Source organism: Lipophrys pholis, assembly GCF_963383615.2.
Source record: "Lipophrys pholis genome assembly, chromosome: 11".
Lineage (NCBI taxonomy): Eukaryota > Metazoa > Chordata > Actinopteri > Blenniiformes > Blenniidae > Lipophrys > Lipophrys pholis.
In genome coordinates, this window is record NC_137631.1 from 21,463,619 (window position 1) to 21,484,530 (window position 20,912).

General features: G+C 41.8%; 2 protein-coding genes across 3 annotated transcripts; one reads left to right on the forward strand and one right to left on the reverse strand.

Annotated features, from left to right (window-relative positions):
• Window positions 1–906: 906 nt before the first annotated feature.
• On the forward strand, window positions 907–10,457 carry LOC308117208 (vesicular glutamate transporter 2.1-like; the record flags this gene model as incomplete). The annotated part of the gene is made up of 12 exons (XM_080475930.1): window positions 907–992; window positions 2,248–2,503; window positions 3,606–3,724; window positions 4,654–4,768; window positions 5,797–5,884; window positions 6,015–6,101; window positions 7,147–7,289; window positions 7,382–7,531; window positions 8,825–8,957; window positions 9,043–9,153; window positions 9,248–9,375; window positions 10,128–10,457. 12 exons carry the CDS (start codon window positions 907–909, stop codon window positions 10,455–10,457), a joined length of 1,746 nt encoding a protein of 581 aa, XP_080332056.1.
• Window positions 10,458–18,150: 7,693 nt separating this feature from the next.
• fancf (FA complementation group F) lies at window positions 18,151–20,837 on the reverse strand. 2 transcript variants are annotated; one of them, XM_080475931.1, is made up of 2 exons: window positions 20,765–20,837; window positions 18,151–20,669 (listed from the first exon to the last, which is right to left on the reverse strand). In XM_080475931.1, exon 2 carries the CDS (start codon window positions 20,495–20,497, stop codon window positions 19,466–19,468), a length of 1,032 nt encoding a protein of 343 aa, XP_080332057.1. In that variant the 5' UTR covers window positions 20,498–20,669; window positions 20,765–20,837; the 3' UTR covers window positions 18,151–19,465. The 2 variants fall into 2 exon arrangements, with proteins under 2 accessions (XP_080332057.1, XP_080332058.1); XM_080475932.1 differs by having other exon boundaries at window positions 18,173–20,559.
• Between the last annotated feature and the right edge of the window lie 75 nt (window positions 20,838–20,912).

The following is a 20,912-nucleotide window of genomic DNA, read 5'->3' on the forward strand; positions in this document are numbered from 1 at the left end:
ACACCGCCTCTGCGCGGTTGACTGAGTACTGTACTTTACAGTCTGCTCGCACATGATGCGTCCACAAAGCAAGTCTCTTTTTATCAATGAAAACAGATCCAACATGAATCCAGTTTGTTAATTATCATGAGAATTTTGGCTTTTTAAGCAGATTCCGTTCCATTCGTGTCTCAGATTATAGTAGGAGAAATAACCTGAACGAGAAGGGCGTGCACCGGGGGAGTCGCCGCTTTGTGTCCGCAGCAGCAAGTGATAAGAAACTGTCCGGGCATCACGGTGAAATACTTTCCATCTCAAACAGAAATTAGTTGTGGGGATGTGCGGGATACAAGTGGCGATTATGTCGGGTGACAGGTCTGAGGTTGTAATTGAATTAGAGGAGAGGAGCGCGGGGAGGAGGGGCGCTGCGCGGAGCCGCTGACAGGTAGATGAGCTGCGCGCTGTCCGCGGTGCTGAACCCTCCTCCGCCTGCCGCCACACCGGAGATCCTCACCTCAGATTAAACCGGAGCTCCGCCACCCTACACCGGCTCCAGCCTCCACACCTCGATTTCTACACATAATTTCTTAAGAAAACCTCCAACATCTCATCTTCTGTGTTGGGTTTTTTTCTTATCGCGCGCTGGATCTTAAAATGGCTCTGCATGGATTAACATTGCGCAAGGCAAAAGCGGACTTATTTGGCTGCTATTTTGTGACTGTGAAACCAGCCCTTTCTGACTGAACGTGTTCCCCAATATCTCCATTTTCGGGCTCGTCTCTTTCTGAACATCAAGGCATTTTCTACTTAAAGGAAAGGGGCCTTTACCATTTGGATTATTATCTCTACAATATGCTCTTTATTGCTGCACTTTCATTTGTTATAGTATCATAGATTTTTATTTATTTTCTTAACGAGAATTTGAATATGGAGCCAGGCATGGAGAAGGCTCTCCCCACCCCTAAAGAGGGGCTAAAACAACTGGCAGGAAAGGCCCTCGGGGGTCTATACAGGTAAGAGAAGAATGTATATATGTATATATATTTTTCATGTCAGGATTAAATTATAATCAATAATAGATAGAAAATGCTAGCCTGTTTAATCAAAAAGTACAAAATGTGCGTTGGCTTTAAACGAGTTCGTCCATTACAACCAAATAAGAAATGTGATCTGTTGAAATCACGGTCGGGATCCTGACAGCAGAGTCGTGTGGCCGGAATATTTAAGGATGGGATATTTCCCTTGAGGACAGTCCCCTCCACCAGCAGCTGTGGGTGTTTTTTAATAATTAATGAAACAGAGCGAGTCGTGACACAAGGTCGGAGAATATCTATTACCTAGGTAATCCGTCTGGATTAATGCAAGATCGATGAACATTCATATTAATTCGTATATTATATATTTTCACAAATACCTCTATATGGTCCACAACGAATAACCACAACGCCAACAGAGCACCAGTTTGAATTTAGACCCGTTTTACAGGGATTACACTGAGTACAAAAGCACATAAATGATGATAATTGAACAGCAAAACGAATTTTATTAAAATAACTGGAAAATTTAGACTTTTCATTTCCATGTCTGAAGTGACCTTCCGACGGGGCGCACGTCGTTTGCGTTCAGATTTACGGCCTAGAAAAGATTTTCAGTTGTTGAATTTCATGCTGCAACACTGAAAACGTGACTGGAAGCCATGGGGGAAAAAATCTGTAGGTTGCACTTTGAGATGTTGCGGGCCTGTTAAACCACTGGATGAGGCCTTTGCATGTCAGTTTAGAAATTAACCTTCAAATTCTGGGGAGAATTCAGAAAAATTCGGAGTGTGAAGCAAAGCAGAATTCCTGCGCCACATTCATGATGTCTACAATACAAGACACAAAAATGGAAATATTAACTGTTAACAGTGGTGGTGCTGACAGTGCTGCAATGCGGTATGAAGGTCGTTTTCTCGCTGGTTCCCATGAAGTCTTTTCTTTACCTGAGAAAAGACTAAACATGTATGAATCCTGCGAGCTTTCAAGGCCCCGTGCCAGATTAAAATAATAGAACTTGGAGAGGCGTGATTTTAACAGGCTAAATATAAAATGAACTACAATCCTCTCTATATAGCGTTAGATACTGTGCATGTTCAAAAAGGCACATTATATAAGTATGAGGTGGAGGTTATTTTTTTGATATAATCCAACAAAACCCAGGTCCTGTATTCTGATTTCATCCAATCCAAAGTGTAAAAAGTGGGTGTTTTTGAATGGGCTTGTCGTGCAGGAGGCTTGAAAAGCGGCAGCAAACAGGTGAGGCCATCGAGTTGACGGAGGATGGGAGACCCCGCGAGGACCAGGAGCGGAAGCCGCCCCTCTGTGACTGCACGTGCTTCGGGCTCCCGCGCAGATACATCATCGCCATGCTGAGCGGGCTCGGCTTCTGCATCTCTTTCGGGATCCGGTGTAACCTGGGTGTGGCTATCGTCAGCATGGTCAACAACAGCACAATTCATGAAAACGGCAAGATCATCATCAAAGAGGTGCTTGCAGACTCCGCCTACTTACGCGGCACGAGGGACCCCCGGGGACCGGGCCACGGCATGCGTTAGACACCTCACAACATCATCCACACGCAAATGAGACCGCATGTTAGTTTCTCTTCAGGATTTATTTCGTGATGTATTTAATTGTGATTATATTGAAACAGGCGGATCCATATATAATTTTTTATAGGGAACCTAAAATCATGAACATAAATGCTCTTTAGAATAAATAATTGCAATAACACTTAATTCTGTATTTGAAACGAAAAGCACCATTTTTTTTTCACATTTCAAACTGATGAATGAATTAATAAAGACTAACATTATGTGTTCACAACAAACTCACGTTTATTTATCAGTTCGTTTTTTTTTATGGTGGGGTTTTTTCAAGGTGTCTCAAATTGTGTATTCAAATATATAACCCTAAAAATAACCTTAACATTGGCTCAGCCACCAATGCATAGTGTGGCACGAAATACTTGAATTTTTTTGGTGAAAGGTAAAATCTTCCCACAGTTTTTCAAGCCAAAACTTTCTGTCTGCCCAGGCAAGTAACACCGTCGGTTATGTTTCATGGATGACCTCCACTACGCTGCTACTGTATTTGCTTTTTACATGAAGGTTTTTGTCTGATGCCTCTGGTGTATTGGTATGATTGGGAAGCTGGGAATTGACAATAGGAATTTTAGAGGTACAAAAAAAAAAATACAGAAAGAAAGCATATAAATCTAGATTTTTCCCCCCCATTTTGTATTTGTTGTTGAAATTGGAATTGTGTTTTAGTTGCTTCTGTAGGATGTGTATAGTGAGACGTCACACAGGCCGACCAATCAGAAGAATGCCTCCTTCCTCCAACTGTCACGATAAAGATCCGCCCCTGCATACACGTGGATTTAAGTTTGAATTTCACGTTTATTAAGTTGCCCAAATAGAACCTAAACATGTTAATTGGGTTTTTTTCAATGGCAATTTTGTTGTTTTTTATTGGGTGAATTAAGTTGAACTGACCACTGCAATATGTAAAAAATGAATACCGACAACTATCGTATAAACCACCTGAACTGAAAGGTTATTGTGTTTATTCTTTTGTGTCTGGAAGAAAGCGAAATTCAACTGGGGACCGGAGACTGTGGGGATGATCCACGGCTCCTTCTTCTGGGGATATATAGTCACACAAATTCCAGGAGGGTACATCTCCTCAAGACTTGCTGCAAACAGGTAAAACAAATTATTTATTTATCAATTTTTTTTTTTAAATAAAGCAATTAAGTGAGGGAGCATAGTTTGAAGAGTATTTATAGCTTTCCTCTTTAATTTTTTTTGATGGAGGTGTGATATTTCTGCTCATCTGTTGGGTTTGAATAAACTGGGGGGATTTGGCTGGTGCCCGGCAGGCGTGCCTCCTCATGTTAATGAGCTCCCAGGGGAGGACCATGTCTAATCCTTTATGTTTAGAGGCATGGCAACCACACCAGCCAAAGCCCGGTGTGAAATGTGCTTCCAAGTCATGTAATATGTTTTGTAGTATGACTTCAATGACCGTGCATCCTCCATGGCGCATCATTATTATGACTGCTGATTAGTCGGGTACAATTAAACAAAGAGTGATTCCAAATAAGAAAAGATCATCAGTATAAATCTGTGGAAAAACCATAACAATTTAAAAATAACAATACAATTGTCTGAAAATAATGAATATAAGTCCACAGAAGGAGGGATTCCTTAGAATAATATCATAGCCTCAGTTCTTATATTATGAACATCACAGGCTTGTTAAGAGTGATTTATTTATTTTTATGGGGGGAAAGGAGTCTACATAAGATGCAAATCTTTGAAGAGTCTGAACCTGCCAAGTCAGCTGAGCCCACTGACGCCTTCTGCTGCAAACACCTCCTCTCCTCACTCCCCTAGAAATTGAAAAACTGCATGTGCTCTGTGTCTGGCATCCAATTAGTGCTAGTTTCTGTTCATTATCAAGGTTCATTTTTACAGCTTGTGCAAAAGAATCACACTAACCTGATGCTAACATTTCAGTGGTTCAATGTCTTTGTTGTGCCCGTGATTATAGCCATGTTTAATTCTGAATGAGAAGATGACTGTGTTTTGACGATAATTTGACAAATGATTCCCACACACTGTTTATGCAGAGTTTTTGGTGCTGCCATCGTGCTGACATCCACCCTGAACATGTTCATTCCCTCTGCTGCCCGGGTGCACTTTGGATTTGTCATCTTTGTGAGGATATTACAAGGGCTGGTGGAGGTACTGTTGCATGGTTTGCCTGTCAGATTTTGCCCTTTAAAACACTCAAAATCGATGCTTCATTATCAAGCTGAGAGCCAAACCTGATCCCTAATGAAATTGTCCTGACATTCTGTATTCAGGCGTGTTTTACAGAAACCTTCAGCTCATAGTAAACCCTCCTGCTTTCTGTTTGGATTTGTGCTGGAAACCAGGACCAGGACAATGATGAACCTCCTTTCAATATACTGCACACAGATTAGTAGACAATCAGGACACAACATACACCCCTGAATAGAAGGGCTTCTGTGTATGTCTTTGACTGGCTGAAATGGCTCCATGTTCACTCAGCAACACATTGAACAAAAGAGATTTGAAAAAAAAAAAAAAAAAAACACTTGATGAGGGCGGATCCCAATGAACATGGGACATCATTTCAGAGAAAGAGAGAGAAATGCTATTACCAGACTGAAGGTCATCCTCTTTTGTTGTTTTGTTTCGCTGCATTCTGCTGTTTCAATAGCTGCTCGTGACCACCGAGAGAGATCGTCTCGCCTGATTTCAGCGCCACAAACTTATTGCAACAAATTAAACATTAGCATTTCTGTGTGTCTCCCATTGCAAGCCCCAGCAATTTGTGTCTATCAATAGTTGATTGTTTGCCACTTAGTGCGTAATGAAGATTTAATGGGAGCAGCTCAGGTATTTTTTTTCAATGAGGAGGGTAGTTGGCTTGAATTTGCTGTGACTCACAACTAAGTCATTAGTCTCTATTAGAAAGGTCAGCTACCGTGGATGTCAGTTTGTTTGTTATTAATGGCAATTTGTCCCGCAAGTCTTCAGCAAATAAGAAGTGACGATGTCAATCATGCCGAGTATATTTTCATTAGGTAAATCCCACGTAGTGGAAATGTCTAAATAAATGTGGGTGGTGATGAGATGAGCAAATGAAGCATCCTCAACACATACAAAACAAATATATCAAAGTTGATGGAAAACGATGCTGGTAGATTACACTTTTACCGTAATCTTGTTTGTTGCATGTGCAGGGAGTGACTTATCCAGCTTGCCATGGGATCTGGAGTAAATGGGCTCCACCACTGGAAAGAAGTCGTCTGGCAACCATCTCCTTCTGTGGTACAAAATACGACAATCTGTGAACATGTACAGAACACATATGTAACCAAACACAGAGGGACAACAATTTGTTGTGAATAAATCAGCCTCGATCACATTCTACTTGGTCATCAATATTTGTCCCGTCCAGGATCATATGCTGGAGCGGTGATCGCCATGCCTCTGGCCGGGATCCTGGTCCAGTACACAGGATGGTCCTCTGTCTTCTATGTGTATGGTGAGTGACATTTTTACAGGGTTTTCTTGTTGATATATAGAAGAAAGACAGAAAAGTAACGCAACCTCTTTTCAGCAAATGATCGATAATGAAATGTCATAAATAATATTGTTTTAAATTCAGCAGGTACCAACAGCCCACTCTGATATCAACTGGTCCAGGCCAGTAAAATCACAGCATGCAAAACTGTAAATAACAGCAAATCCACGTTTTCCCTCTGTTTTAGTACAGAAAAAGTATGGCAGCTTTCTGAAAATATTGGCATTAAACAAACATTTCACAGAACCTACATTGAGCAACATGAAATGTTGTGTTTAGTGCATGTTTTCACAATCTGAACCCCACAGTGTACATGGGTTGAATTTAGTCTGCTCTAGGGTAGCCTGCTTTCACTGCAGTATTTTGCTGCAATTGTCTAGTTTTAGGCTTCATCATTGCATTGTATCTGCTCATCATAATGTGATGCTTAGTGGGCATATATATTACTAATTATATTTAAATGATTATCTATTCCATCTCATCTCAACCCATTTTCTTCATCACCTTCAGTTTTTAATGGGTTAATCCTATCCAGCCAGCCAGATGTTTGAAGGATATTAATGTGCAATGTGTTGTATCTATAACATTTTAATATCTTTCAATGTTCACTGTTGTCATATAATCATTAATTGTAGATACTGTTTAAGTGTTTGGCTATGTGTACACACTTTTATTCATCTTACGGATCGTTCTATAAAAAAAAAACATGTTTGTTTAGTGTAATGTGTTTTGTTAGACTCTATTCTGTATTGATTTCTTCCAACCTTTCAACAAGGCTGGAATATCCTGCTTATACTGAATTATTGAAAACCCAGGCACAATAGTTACAGTAGACCTTTAAATTAATGATTGCTGATGTTTTTCATTCCATACTCTTTGCATTTGTTTCCCCCAAAACAATGTATTTGTCATCATCAAAACTAATATAAACTGATTTTTTTTGTTTCAGTGGCTTGGTTTCCTCCCCAACATTGTAGTGACTGGTTTATTGTTATTATCTGTTCAGGGTGCGTTGGGATAATTTGGTACATGTTCTGGGTTCTGGTGTCCTACGAGAGCCCAGCAGAACACCCGACCATCACCGATGAGGAGCGTCGTTATATCGAGGAGAGCATTGGAGAGAGCGCCCAGCTGACGGGTGCAATGGAGGCGAGTCCTTGGCTTGTGTTTTAGAGCACAGTGTCAGAGCACAACAGGTGGTGAACACCAAGTGATTCCGTGTTTTCAACGTGTTTTATTAGAAATACAAGACCCCCTGGAGGAAATTCTTCACCTCCATGCCTGTCTATGCAATCATTGTGGCAAACTTCTGCAGGAGCTGGACTTTCTATCTGCTCCTCATCAGCCAGCCGGCGTACTTTGAAGAAGTGTTTGGTTTTGAGATCAGCAAGGTAAAACTGAAAAACAAAACCAACCAACAACTATACTCTGCAGTGCCTAATATTAGATTGAAAGATATGGAATAAACATGCAGTCTGATGTCAGGATCAATTTCTTCCAGTTGAATCACTCACATTCAGTTTTGTTCAGCATTTCAAGAGTTTTGAGAACTGTGAGATTTTTTTTTTTTACATTATATACTGTGACAGTCCAGTTTGAAATTGAATCCTTACTCTGATGCCAACAGTCTAATAAACTATTTATTCATTCCTCAAATTGGAGTATCCAAACAGGTTTTACATAACACAAGCTCAGCACTAAATGGCAGTTAGAGGCTGACTGGTGAAGCAATGAACAGCTGAAGAGACAGACATTGATGTCACAATGTGTGGCCAAAACAGAGAATGAACACAACTTCAAACGAATTGTAGTTTTTGTCACAAAACATTTTAGATGTAATGTTGTGACGACTCCACGTTTCTACTTGCAGTTAAACAAAGTTTCTGCTTTGTGGGTTCAGTTTGTTATGAATGTTGTTGGTGTCACCATAATTAGTTATGACAGTATATAATGGGTCACTGGGGTTGTTTGGTATAGATGTGCATCACTTGTCCCTGCTGTGATTGTGCATGACTGGGTAACTTTTATACACCCTTCATTCAACCCTGAGCTAATCCAGGCAGTTGTGTTGCTTTGTGTTTGCCCTGTGATGGACTGGTTCAGGGTGTAGAATGTGTGGTTGGATCAGTCCAGTCCCTGAAGAGCCCTTATTTGATTAAAGCAGAACAAAAGATGGCTCGATTAATGAATATTGTTATCTTATAAAATATTAAAATAAAAATCGATGTGATTTCTGGCTACCTTTTATGGACTGCACAATAAAGAATATTGATATTCTTAAAAAGAGAACAGGTTGATATATTGGTGATGACACTAAATTATTCACCAAATAAGATTTGTGGTGTTTTGCTTTTCAAAGCACTGTAGATTGCTAAGCTGATTTTATTTTGTACATAAAATGTGGCATCCAATCCAAACAGAGTCAGGTTAGTGACAGACTCTCCCATTGCTCTCCAGTGAGAGTGTAAAACATGACTCAAGCCGGTGTGACAGGTGTAATCCAGCAGTGGGATGAGTTTGTGTTATTACTCCGGTGAATTATTGCTCACATGTCGTACTAGAGTCAGAGGTTGAAGCGGAGAGGGATGTTTGTTTGAAGGCTGACAGAATCACTTTTGTTATGACAGGTTGTTTTTTTTGTAGCTGTCACATTTGCTTCAGAAAAGTATCTGATGGTTTCTCAGGTTGGAATACTGTCGGCTCTTCCTCATTTGGTCATGACCATCATCGTGCCTTTAGGAGGCCAGTTAGCGGACTACCTGCGGACCCACAACATCATGTCCACCACCACCGTTCGCAAAATCATGAACTGTGGAGGTGAGGACACAATCATCACGTTTCTGATTTTTACTTGTGGCGCAAATTCTCCAAATAAGTTTGATCTTGTCCTGTGTGTTTTCAGGGTTTGGTATGGAGGCTACGCTCTTATTAGTTGTTGGTTACTCTCACAGTAAAGGGGTGGCCATCTCTTTCCTAGTCCTGGCTGTGGGTTTTAGTGGTTTTGCAATATCGGGTAAGTTCCAACCTAGTGAGCATCTGTTTCTTTTGTGACGTCTTAATTCAGTGAGGCACAAAAATAAACTAAATTTTCATGTTTTTTGCTGTAGGTTTCAATGTGAACCATCTAGACATCGCTCCCCGGTATGCTAGCATCCTCATGGGCATATCCAACGGAGTGGGAACCCTGTCAGGGATGGTGTGTCCTCTTATTGTGGGAACAATGACAAAGAACAAGGTAAGGTCTGATATGGATGAAAGTATAATTCAGATTCACAAGTCCCTGAAATGTGGCATGGGAATTATTTCTAATGCCAAATGGTCTTTACTGGTAAATTCTAAGTTTTTGGAACAGGAAGTGACTATAAATGACATTTGTTCAAGTCCTAAATCCAAGAAAACTAAAGTCTAGGGAGGAGGTTGAGGCAGATATAAAATATCAGCATGTGAGACTGTCATCTGTCAAGTTAATTGAAGCAACTCGTGATTTGTCATTAAAGCATGAGTAATTCCTAAAGTTAACTGCTTGTGTAAGTGTTACAAATAATATAAACAGATCACTTGGATCAGATACCACTTCTATCAAGATGAATTTAAATGCAATTCATGTGATGTTGCTCTTTTATATCCTGCTACTATCTGAGATGAGATGAGATGAGATGAGATGAGATGAGATGAGATGAGATGAGATGAGATGAGATCAAATAAAGTTATTAAATCCACACAGGAGAGCTTTACATCACACCAGGTCCAGTATGACTGATAGAAAGGGAGTGAACGAAAACAGAAAATCAGCTGAATAAAGTTAAAGGCAAAAACTAAATTACAAAAAAGTCACACTGAAGACTATTTCTATTATATCTACATTATAGATTTTTTGTATTTTAAACATCTTCGTACAGTGGGTCATGTACCAGAGGCTGACTGAGATTATAATTCATGGCCTTTACATTGGGAGTCACGCTGATGTCGACTCTCTTCTGTTCCTAGACCCGGGAGGAGTGGCAGTACGTCTTCCTCATTGCTTCCCTCGTGCATTACGGAGGCGTCATATTTTATGGGCTCTTTGCATCTGGGGAGAAACAGCCGTGGGCCGACCCTGAGGAGACCAGCGAAGAGAAGTGCGGCTTTATAGATGAGGATGAGCTGGCTGAGGAGACGGGTGACATCACGCAGGGTTACGGTGCAATGGGGGGCCCTGCGAAAACCTACGGGGCCACGGCGCAGCTGAACGGAGGCTGGGTGCAGGACTGGGATAAGACGGAGGAATACGTACAGGAGCCAGCAGGAAAGATGTACTCTGAGCGTGGCTACTCTTAAACCAGACAGTTGTGGTGAGTTTGTCTACTAAAACAGGCTCTCCATCATGGATTGCACAAATAAGCATTATATTAGATAGGTTAGTCCATTCTGTGTGTTCAAGTGAAACTATCAAAAAGCCAATGTAAAGAAATAGTTGATTGCAATGCAGAACAATCCTCATTAGATCCTCCTCGCATCTCTCGTCACATCCACACACTGTAGGACGTCATCTCGCAGGCAGCGGCTGCAAAGCAGACTGCAGATCTATATGTTGTACAATTTAGGCACCAGGACCTCATCAACCTACTTGAACAACATGAGCCAGATGACACTGCAGTTGACCATCACGTAGGGTCTTTCACTGAAACACCACTCTGATTGCACTGAGACTAAAAGTATTCTACAAACAAGATTATATTCTGTTTCTCAAATGTGTTTTATGTACTGTATATACCTGTATACTGTTTCTGTGAGACTATTGTGGATTTTGGGTCGTTGATCTGTGTTAACATTAATATAAAAGGCCATATTTTTCATGGACAGTACCTCTTCAGGGAGATGTCTGCTTGCAAAAAAGGTCCTCTTCTCAAGCAAGACCTGTAATACACTATAAGACAAAAATAGCGTGAGTGAAATTGAACCGTAGCGTTTTAGTGTGTGTTTGTTGCATGAATTTGCTCAGATCAATGTTTCCAATGCAGCCGCCTCACAGTCACTGATAGTCCTCATTCGGCCTACTGCTTTGTTCTTAGATAAATGTCTTCTGCCAGTATGAATAACAATAATAATAATAATTATGATAACAATAATAATAATGAAATTTACTCTGATAATCAGGTTCTGGTCGTGATGTGAGACAAATCAAAAAAGTTTGGAAGGCAACTGCTCTGAAGACATTGTTTATTGATGTTTGGTGTGCACTGCAATAAATTCTGTGTCCCAGCCGCCACCCATCACATCCTGTTTTGTAACGTAACACTGGCTTGCTGTATCTAACTGTAATTGTTTTGAAGTCATGTGATGATCAACATTGAGGTGTGTGTTTTAACAAATTACTAGTGTCTGGAGAATCCAGCTTTAGTGCTCATGATGCAGGAGATGTTGTTGCATTTTGACGGCGAGGAATGCAGTACTCTGTGTGAACAACCAAGTTTTGTGATCTCCTGGTGTTCCTTGGTTGTCGTCATTGTCACCAAAAGTTGCAAAAGTTTATTGCCACATCGATATTGTTGCATTTGAGTGGACCACGTGGACTATTCCAGTTCCTCCACTTGACTTTATTTGCTATTTAAACATTTTTCTTTATTTGCTGTATGAAATCTGCAAGGATGTTTAAAAATATATGAATATTTAAGAATGTTTAAGATGACCAAAAGATGCTACTATGGCTCTGTGCCTGAAGTTTATGTAAACTGATAAATGTGATTTTATGGCTTCAAATATTGTGTTTAATGAAGAGCTATGTTGATGTCAAAAAAAGTGTTATAAAAATACTCATATCATTTTATAAAAAGAAGTGTGATTTTTGTCATCTTTATCTGGTCTGCTGATGTGATTTACTGCAGCTCTCACTGACTGGAGACAGACCACATACCAGTTAAACACCTTCTCCAATCACTGCCAAGCATCTCCTATTGTTTCTATGGTTCTCATTAGTAAATCAATGGCAGAGGTCTCTGGAGTCCAGGGGACGTGCTACACCCTGTAGCCCGGTAATTGGTAAAAGAAGGAAGGAGCAGTAATGTTAATGCTATTACAGGAGTTTATATGGCTACAAACCAGAGCCGCTGTCTGTCTCACAAAGAATTGTGACTTTAATACGTAGTGAAAAGGCTGCTGAGGTGCCATGTAGCTGTATAAAATTGTGAGGACTCTATTAAAGCTCTCAGCAACGCTTTTTTTTTTTTTTTCCCTGCAAGAAAATGAAAGATTGGGCACTTTTGCTGTAAAAAGAAACACTGTGAGAATGTGAAACATCTGAAACACACGCTCTTGTTTTCCCTTCCCCAGGTTGACAGCGGTGTATGTAACAAATTCAGCTATTGACCTGGCTCCTTTGTTAAGTTTCACCAGGATGCAAATCAATAATGTTTAACTCCAGAATCCATTAGCGTTTTAAAAAAGAATTGCTCCACCTGTAAGTTTAGCTTCAGGTTGAAGAGGCTGATGACTGGACTGTTTCAGTTCCTATGATGCTTTTTATTTGTCAGTGATTAATATTGCTGAAGAGCAATGAGAAAGAATATGCATCATAATCTTTTACACAACACAGTTCACAGCTGTATCACTCGACCTTAAACCTCTTTAAAATGTTTAAAAAGCTTCCTGTCATAAATCTAATAGTATTATACATAATGCAGCATAACCATAGTAAGTATTTCTTTTTTTCACTCAATGGACATTGGAGAGCTACAGCATGTTTAAATATGTTGAAAACCGTGAAATCTACACTGACATGGTGTAGTGTCGCTTCTATTTTTGTTGTTGGAGACAAAACAAGTTATTGAATAAATAAATCATAGTTGTATTGTTTTTGCTGTCAACCAAGAAATACTTTTATTAAAACTGTTGTGTCAAAGCAATATCGCACTCAAAGTTGTGCTGTTGAGTTATTATCTTCTCTGGTGGAATCACAGCTGTGCTAATATCCAGCAACACAACCCTCTTGTCCATGTGACGATGCTTTAAGGTGAACAAACTACAAGTTTATTGCATCAATTGAATGTTGAGCTGAAAATATAGGCGACAGACAGGTCATCAGTCCATCACAGGGCTAACAGTGAGAGACAACCGCCCACATTTCCACCTATGGACAATTCAAAGTCTTCAGTTAACTTTAGATGCATGTAAACCGGTGTATCCAGGTAAAACAAGCAAACACTGTGCAGAAAGGCCCCTATGCCTGGATTCTCACCAGAGACAACTGTGCTGTGAGGCCCTGGTTAATACAAACCATGTCAATTATACTAGCAAAAATGGTTAAAAATAAAAATTTGAATTTAAGTTGAAGTAGTTAACATATAATGAAAGAAATGAAGGTGTCTGTGGACGAAACCAATCCAAATTTCTAGACAGAATATTGCAGTATATGTTGATGAATTTAACTGATACAATCCCACATAAAGACATGAATAAGTTTGAGTTTTTTCTATTGAGGAAAATAATCATCAGATGTTATTTCTCTCTGCCATACTCCATATTCAAGCGCACAGGTTCCAGTGGCAGCATGGTAACACTGAAGTTTGAGGTTCAAAGGGGGAACCAGAGATATGAGACCACAGTCTGTGGCTGACTCCCTGCAACATGTCCAACACATCATTCTGGAGCTCGACAAACTGCTGCCCATCACTACGGCGTTAAATAATTCAGATAAAAATGGCATCCATCCACACACACACACATCCCTTATGAGCATTTTCCCGAAAGCCCGGCTGTGAGTAAGACTGGATACATCAAAGCTTGTGATTCTCTCTCAGTCTTTCAGCCTCTGCAGGTGGGAATGAGTCATGAAGGGAAGATACAGAACATGGGAGAAACGTGTGTGTCCATCATTAGAAGTCTGACCAGCATCTTGAGCTCCATCATTACACTGGTGTCAATGTGATCAGCTGGTAGCCCATTAGAATAGATGTTTTTTCCCCCCACTGTGCTTTGACTGCAGTGCAAGGCGAATCACTGCTGAAAGAAACTGCACCCAGATTTTTAACTGCCCTCCCATCTGAATGAAGGAATGATGGACAGGTCTGGGTGGAGTTGGTGGGGGTGGGTGTTAAGGTGTTGACTGCTGGATTTAATGTACATGATGGACAGTCTGACTACAGTAGTCTTTCACTGTGTTGACTGATGGTTCGATCACAGAAAGCAGCTCCATGTCTGCATCCTCCCCCGCAGCAGCAGCAGAGGTAGCACTTACAATAAATCTCAGTTTCTACCGCTGATTATCTGCCCAGCTGAGGAGGACAAACCATTAACGCTCACCACTGCCTGCCACCCGGTGCTCATGTTAATTTGACAGAAAACACAATTGTGTCACCACTCACGTGGAACATGTTTTCTCATGCCTAACCAGCCGGAGTGGTCACGGCTGTTACACCGGGGACGTGCCTCTCACAGGATGCAGAGTAATTGGGCGAAATCATAGTGTCTACAATTCGTTCATTGGTGGAAAACCTCCCAGCAGTCACGTGCGGCCGCCATCAACCCTTTTTATATGTTTGCGGCATCTCGAGCTTCGTCACTGTGATGTTTGTGTGGTTGTGTAATCCTGAGAGCGAGTGAGCCCGGACCGAGTAGTTGTCAGTCTGTGGGGCAGGTGCAGTTTGGCTCCTGGGGGACTGTAATGGGATGAGGCCCAGCCCGAATGAGTGTTTGATGACGGGGTTGCACGCCTCTCCTGGGACTCTGCCTGCATGCAATTATCCTCCTGATGCCTCCTCCTCCGTCTCGTCCACAGACTGAAATATCAACAGCAATATTTCCACACCGCCGGCTCAGTGTTCTTTAATTCACCATGTGAAATTCAACTCCCTCATACGCTCAAAGATCAAGTAATTACAGCCCAAAATTTCAAAGCAGTGTTGCAGTAATTACTGTTTTATGACACCCTTCAGCATGACATTACCCCGCCTGGGGGCAATTGAATTTACACACACCTCCTTCTTCTCCCCTGTTAATTGCTTTATTAATGGAGAGCCTGCCACAACCAAATTGGTTTTGCACTGAATTACAAGTTATCCTTCATCCTCCATTGCAACACACCCTGAAATTACTTCTTTCAGGATGATTGCAGTATTTCCAAATCAACTTGCCAACCTCTGCCTTGACGAGTGTTCCAGTCAGCATGAAGGAATTCCTTTATGATTGGCGAACGAGATGTGTGCTATCACCACGTTCATCTGTACTTATTCCCCAGTGCCAATCACACATTTATTAACACCAAACGGGAACTTGTACCTCCTGGGAAACAGTGTGAGGTCGTAAAGGGGCGATGTTGTCAGACATGTCGTATATCTGTGATGAGAGCTGAATCAGAAGAAAGAGCAGGCTAGTTTCAATTGGTTTTTCCAGCACAGAACCAGTTTCCTGCTGTTTCGTCTGAGATGATCTATCACAAGTGCCTCCACTTCCCCTCCCCCATATCAGATTAGAGTGACATCTTCATACATGCTGGTGGAGTATCACACACACAGACAAAGGATGATAAGAAATCCCACTATGCTCTCAGCGCGGGCAAATATAAGCTCAGATCTGACAGGAACGGAGATGAAAATCAGCATAACGTTTGCAGATTGTGAGGATATTGTTTTCACCTTTATGGCCTTTATGCTTCGTGTTTCTATTTCACCTGTTGGAGAGAAAGGATCAATTTTGAGTTACTACTTTAAATCTTATTCAAAAAAAGCCACTTCTATCTATCCCTACACAGGTAAAAATCTAAAAGAAGCTTTTTTTCTTGAAACAAAGTGAATTAAAGTGTGTTCCCTGAGTGAAAGTTAATGTGTTTATTAATGCAACTCTACTTTTCTTATTCAAAACATGTCGTTACAGGATAAACCCCCCCGGAGCATCTGACACTGCAGATTCTTTGTTTGGGGTTCTTTGGTATTTACAATACTCAGCATCGTATAGTAAATACACGTATTTATAGCAATCTGTCATTCAGAGCTTCACTGAAACAAACCCAAACAGGTCTGTGTGGCTCGTTGCTCGTCTGATGATTTCGTCCAATGATCATCAGCCTCCTCCGAGTGGGACTCAGGTGTGCAGAGAGGGGGTGCCCCTGCCTCTGTGATCCGTCACCGGGGCCCACACGCACAAGAGCCAAGCTCTAGCGGCTTAGGCACGTGTCGAGGGAGGGATCTACCCCTCTTGCACCCTCCTCCTCAAAGGCCTCCCTATTCACACCACCAGATGGTGGCTGGCTCTGAGTTTTAATGAATGTTATCCTTCATGACCCTTTAGAAGGCGTGGAGCAGCAGCAGCCCCCTCAGCACGTCTCACTGCAGTTTGTTACCACACACTGGCTGAGAACAATATGACGCCGGATGGAATAAGAAAGAAAGAAGGTATGAGATGTGAGAGGAGCCAATACAGTCGGTTCTGCTGTAAATAAACATTCAAACCTGCTGTTACTTTACTGATGAAATATACTTGATTCAAGACACAAAACACACAAAATTCACCCTTTGAAACCATCATGTTGTCTGAATTTTGTCACATCAGCACTTCATAATGAGAATCCTACGTCACTTTGTAGCTTCTGCTTTCTATACAATGAAAGAATAACTTTTACCCAGTAGGTGAGAACAGAGAGTAGCTGACTATTTTCCACTGGTTTTAAACATTGAAGACCGTCTTTAAATTGAAAATGTACATTAAGATTTTAATCATTTCTTGTCAGGCTTCACGGTAGCATAGTGATTTGCAGTCTTTCCTCATCAAAAGATTATCCATGTTTAAGAGCCTTTCTAGGTTTGGTCAGCATCTTCTCCCACAGTTCACAAAAATGTGCTTTAGATGAATTGGCCACTCTTCATCTTTGTGTGATAGTCCATCTGTGTTTGCCCTGTGGAGGACTGTTGACCTGTCCAGCGTGTGCTGGGAAAGGCTCCAGGGCCCTGTGACCCAGAAATGATAGAAGCAGGATAAATGAAGGAATTTCATGTCAAAGAAAAGTGACTGTTGCTTATCATTTCTACAAAAAACATGGTGTCTTACGAAAAAAAAAAAGAGCTAGTCATGAGTCTTTCTAAATAAAGAGAATACAGAATAAAATCTCGTGGGCTTCTTGGAGTCACACAGTAACACATCTGAATCATCAGCACGGCTCTCCCTCCTGTCAGTGATGTGTAAGACTGAACAAGAGTGAGAACCACTGAATCTATAAAAGAAAATCTGTTTGTGGTAACTCCCAGAGGATCTATACAAACGGAAGTGCTCTTTCCTTGCTCACCGAGGGCAATATTTTTTATTTATTCGTTGAACACAACTCAAATACAACTGCATATATGTTTGAAATTAATCAGCCACCAGTTATTCAAATGTATTCATCACACTGGATCAGGTCGCTCATTGTTGGTTTCCATCCAGTCTGGCGCGTATGTTCTTCATCGACGGGGAATAAATTGGTTGTGTACATGCTGCCCTTTACTCAGTGACCCTTATCTGTCCCTACGTGAATTGCTTTCGTGGTGTGTTAAACGAGCCGTGGCTGTGTTGGTGTTCCCCTGCACATGACGGCCGGTCCCTAATCCGCTGTCTGACAGACTTATGTCACACGGCACCTATTGTGGAGGACCCGATTGAAGACACCCCCATCTGACTAATTGATCCCTCGCCGCAGAGGTGCTCCGACACATGGGCGAAGCCGGAGATGCGAGAATTGGCAGTGGAGTCGCATGTCTGGCATTGAGCCAATCAAAATTTATAGGTTTGGACGAAGGGCTACAGGAGGCTTCAGTGACAGATGGTGTGAGAGAAACTGCAAAATCATTTTAGTTGTTTGGTTAAAAAAAAAGATTTTATCTATTATACTTATACTGCCACCTTTAGCAATCAAATGTCTTTATTCTGTAAAGCTGTTTAAAACAGGTCCTCGTAAGTGTCCATTTTAAGCAACACACTTCTATTATGTTGTGAGGAGAATGAAACCAATGACAAATAAAACCCAAATCACCAGAGACCCATTGATAGAATAAACTATTCACTGTCTGACAATTTTCTTTTTTCAGTTTATTTCAGTGCGATCATGTGCTGCTGCTGCCTACACGCAGCATGTGAGGTGGCCATCTGTCCAAACCCAGCAAGATGTGCTCTTCAATAAATATCCAACTTTACTGACTCAAAATCAACTCATTCCAACATCACACAGCAAATGTCTCGCAAAGTTTTAACAGTGTGAAAGAATAAGTCTGCTGCAACAGATTTTTATTCTAACAGCCACAATAATGAACACTTATTTGTCTTGCAGGGGGGGAAGTTCTTGTTGAAATAAAATGAATAAATATATTACAATAGAGCAGACTTCCGTGTGCAAAACAAAAACATTCAAGCTTCAAACATTGATGTGAATATGATAAAAATCCATCCCTGCGAAATATCACCACTACTGCAAATTCATTCAGTCTGTTCACAAAGTTCGCAATGTTCACCTCTTTGGTATTAAATGTTCTTACAAGGAAACAGAAGTTGGAGCAAATAGAGCATATGCCATGTTCCATTGTACCACAATGTTATTACTGCTGAGAGGAATGCTCCTATATCTTGTATATCTGACATCAGTGTGATTTAATGTTTTGGATCATTGTGGATTCAAGTCCACCTCAATAAAATAAATAAATAAATAAATACAATTGCAATTCTTTTTTCCAGTGAAACTTCCCCGTCAAGTTGCATTTATTACTTTTTGAAGCCTTTTCAAGAACATGAAAATTCCACACACAAATGCTCCTCACACTCGAACGGAGCAGACTCTTCGCCACTGCACCGCTGCTTTGACCATAATTATGTATAGAATTGAAGCTTTTTAGTTTATTTAATGTTTCCAAATAAATGACAAGACAATTAACTTTTTTTTTAGATGCGCCTGCACATGAATCAAGCGTTAAACGCTGTAGTTCAATACAATTCTTTCTCTCACCTGCAGTGCTTGTGTATACCTCAAATAAAAACTGCACATTTTACTGAAAGTTTTTTTTAAGACTGAACTTTCCACAACAAAAGATACTGCAGGGACTGTTGTTAATGCCGAATATGAAACCAGGTTTGATTTCAACACCAAGACAAAACTTTGATACTGTCCTCACTATACATATATCTTTTGAAAGTTGTATTAAGTTCTTATATATGTATGTATGTATGCCAGCAATGTAAAGACCTCAATAAAACGTGTACCTGGCAGAAAGAAAAGTGCAACTGTCTAAATAGAAGTGAACCCAACCTGACTGTGAGCATCATTCACAGCTGTCCTTTTCTCTACATACTGAGTTTAGCTATAAAACAAAATATCAGTATTCAAACTTTGACAGTCACTTGTTTATTGCCAACAGGAGGTCTCCCCACACACTGAGACCTCTGTCATCAAAGTCTCCATCAGAAACCTTCAAAGCGTGCAGCTGGTGTTCTGTCTTCGCCTTCACAGAAGGAGAGGACTCGAACAGGGCCAGGAAGCGTCCAGTCAGCTCCTGAAACGTCACTGTGCAGTTTGTGCTGGTTTGAACCCAGTCGCCATCATTTACGTCGTACTCCAAGCCCGAGGCCCACGTTTTTAGGACATTGTAGTATGCATCGCTAAACTTGTGGTGTTCTTTCGCCAGGTCTGCAAGCAGCGCGGCAGGCAGAGACGAACACATGTGCTGCAGCACACTGTGTTCACTCTGCAGCCAGTCCAAGAGAAAAACCTGAGAAGCAGTTTGTGCAGCTGAGTTTGTCCTCGTCAGCAGAGCCGCAGCGATGACCAGACAGAAATGTTGCTCTGCTGCTTCAAATCCCCGATGGACGGAGCCTAAAAACTGCTCCGCTCTGCGGCTGTCGCTGCCTCGGCTCAGCAGAGCGTCCAGCCTCTCCATCAGCATCCCGCCCTGCACCTCAGCATCAGCACCAACAGTGGACCGGCCGGTGAGAGGACTCAGGACTTTACAGGCAGATCTGCACTGAATGATGTGGCTGCAGAGGCCGGTGACATCCCCATACTCACCGTGCGCGGTGTGTGCAGGACCTGCAGGGTCAAACAGCACCTTCATGATGGAGCAGGGCAGCTCGGGATTGTTCAGCAGTCCGATGAGCAGCAGGTTCTGGCAGCGCGGCAGGTCGAGGAAGGAGAGCTCGGTGTGAGCCGGGATGGCAGCTCGCAGACTCTCCCCGGTGAGCTGCAGCTGCTGCTCCATCACCCTCCTGATGGCAGCGTTGGTGTGGAACCTGGAGAAGAGGAGCTCGCAGTAGCGGGCCCAGTGAAAAGCCCTGGACAGAGTCAGCTGGTCCCACTGCTGCACCACCTCGCTGTGAGCCGCCACGGCCAGCAGCTCCGCCGTGTGAGCCAGATTCTTCAGCACCGCTTCCATGTAGCACACACCCACTCAACACACACACACACACAAGCCCACCCTCTGCTGCAGGAGAACCGCTGTAAACATCAGGAGAGTCCAGGGGTCCAGGTCAGAGAGGCATCCCGACGCATAACGGCAAAGTCCCGGGAAAAACCGGGCTTCCGGTGGCGTGTTTATACCTAATATCCTTTTAACACACACAATGTTGGAAGTAACTTAACGTGAACAAGCGGATAACATCACATTACCACATATACAGTCACTCTTGTTGAGTAAACTCACTTGTTTTCAGCAGTTTCTATAGTTTCCTGTTTCCCAGCGTCCCCCCGCTGTTGACGCTACGCACTGCGCACGCGCAGTTTGTTCCTCCACCCACAACAGTGACGCATGATTCAGAGCAGGGAGAGCACGTGAGCATAACTTTCTCCTG

Bases quoted from the DNA above. Each gene is read 5' to 3' on its own strand.
- fancf (XM_080475931.1), bottom strand. From the start codon at position 20,497: ATGGAAGCGGTGCTGAAGAATCTGGCTCACACGGCGGAGCTGCTGGCC.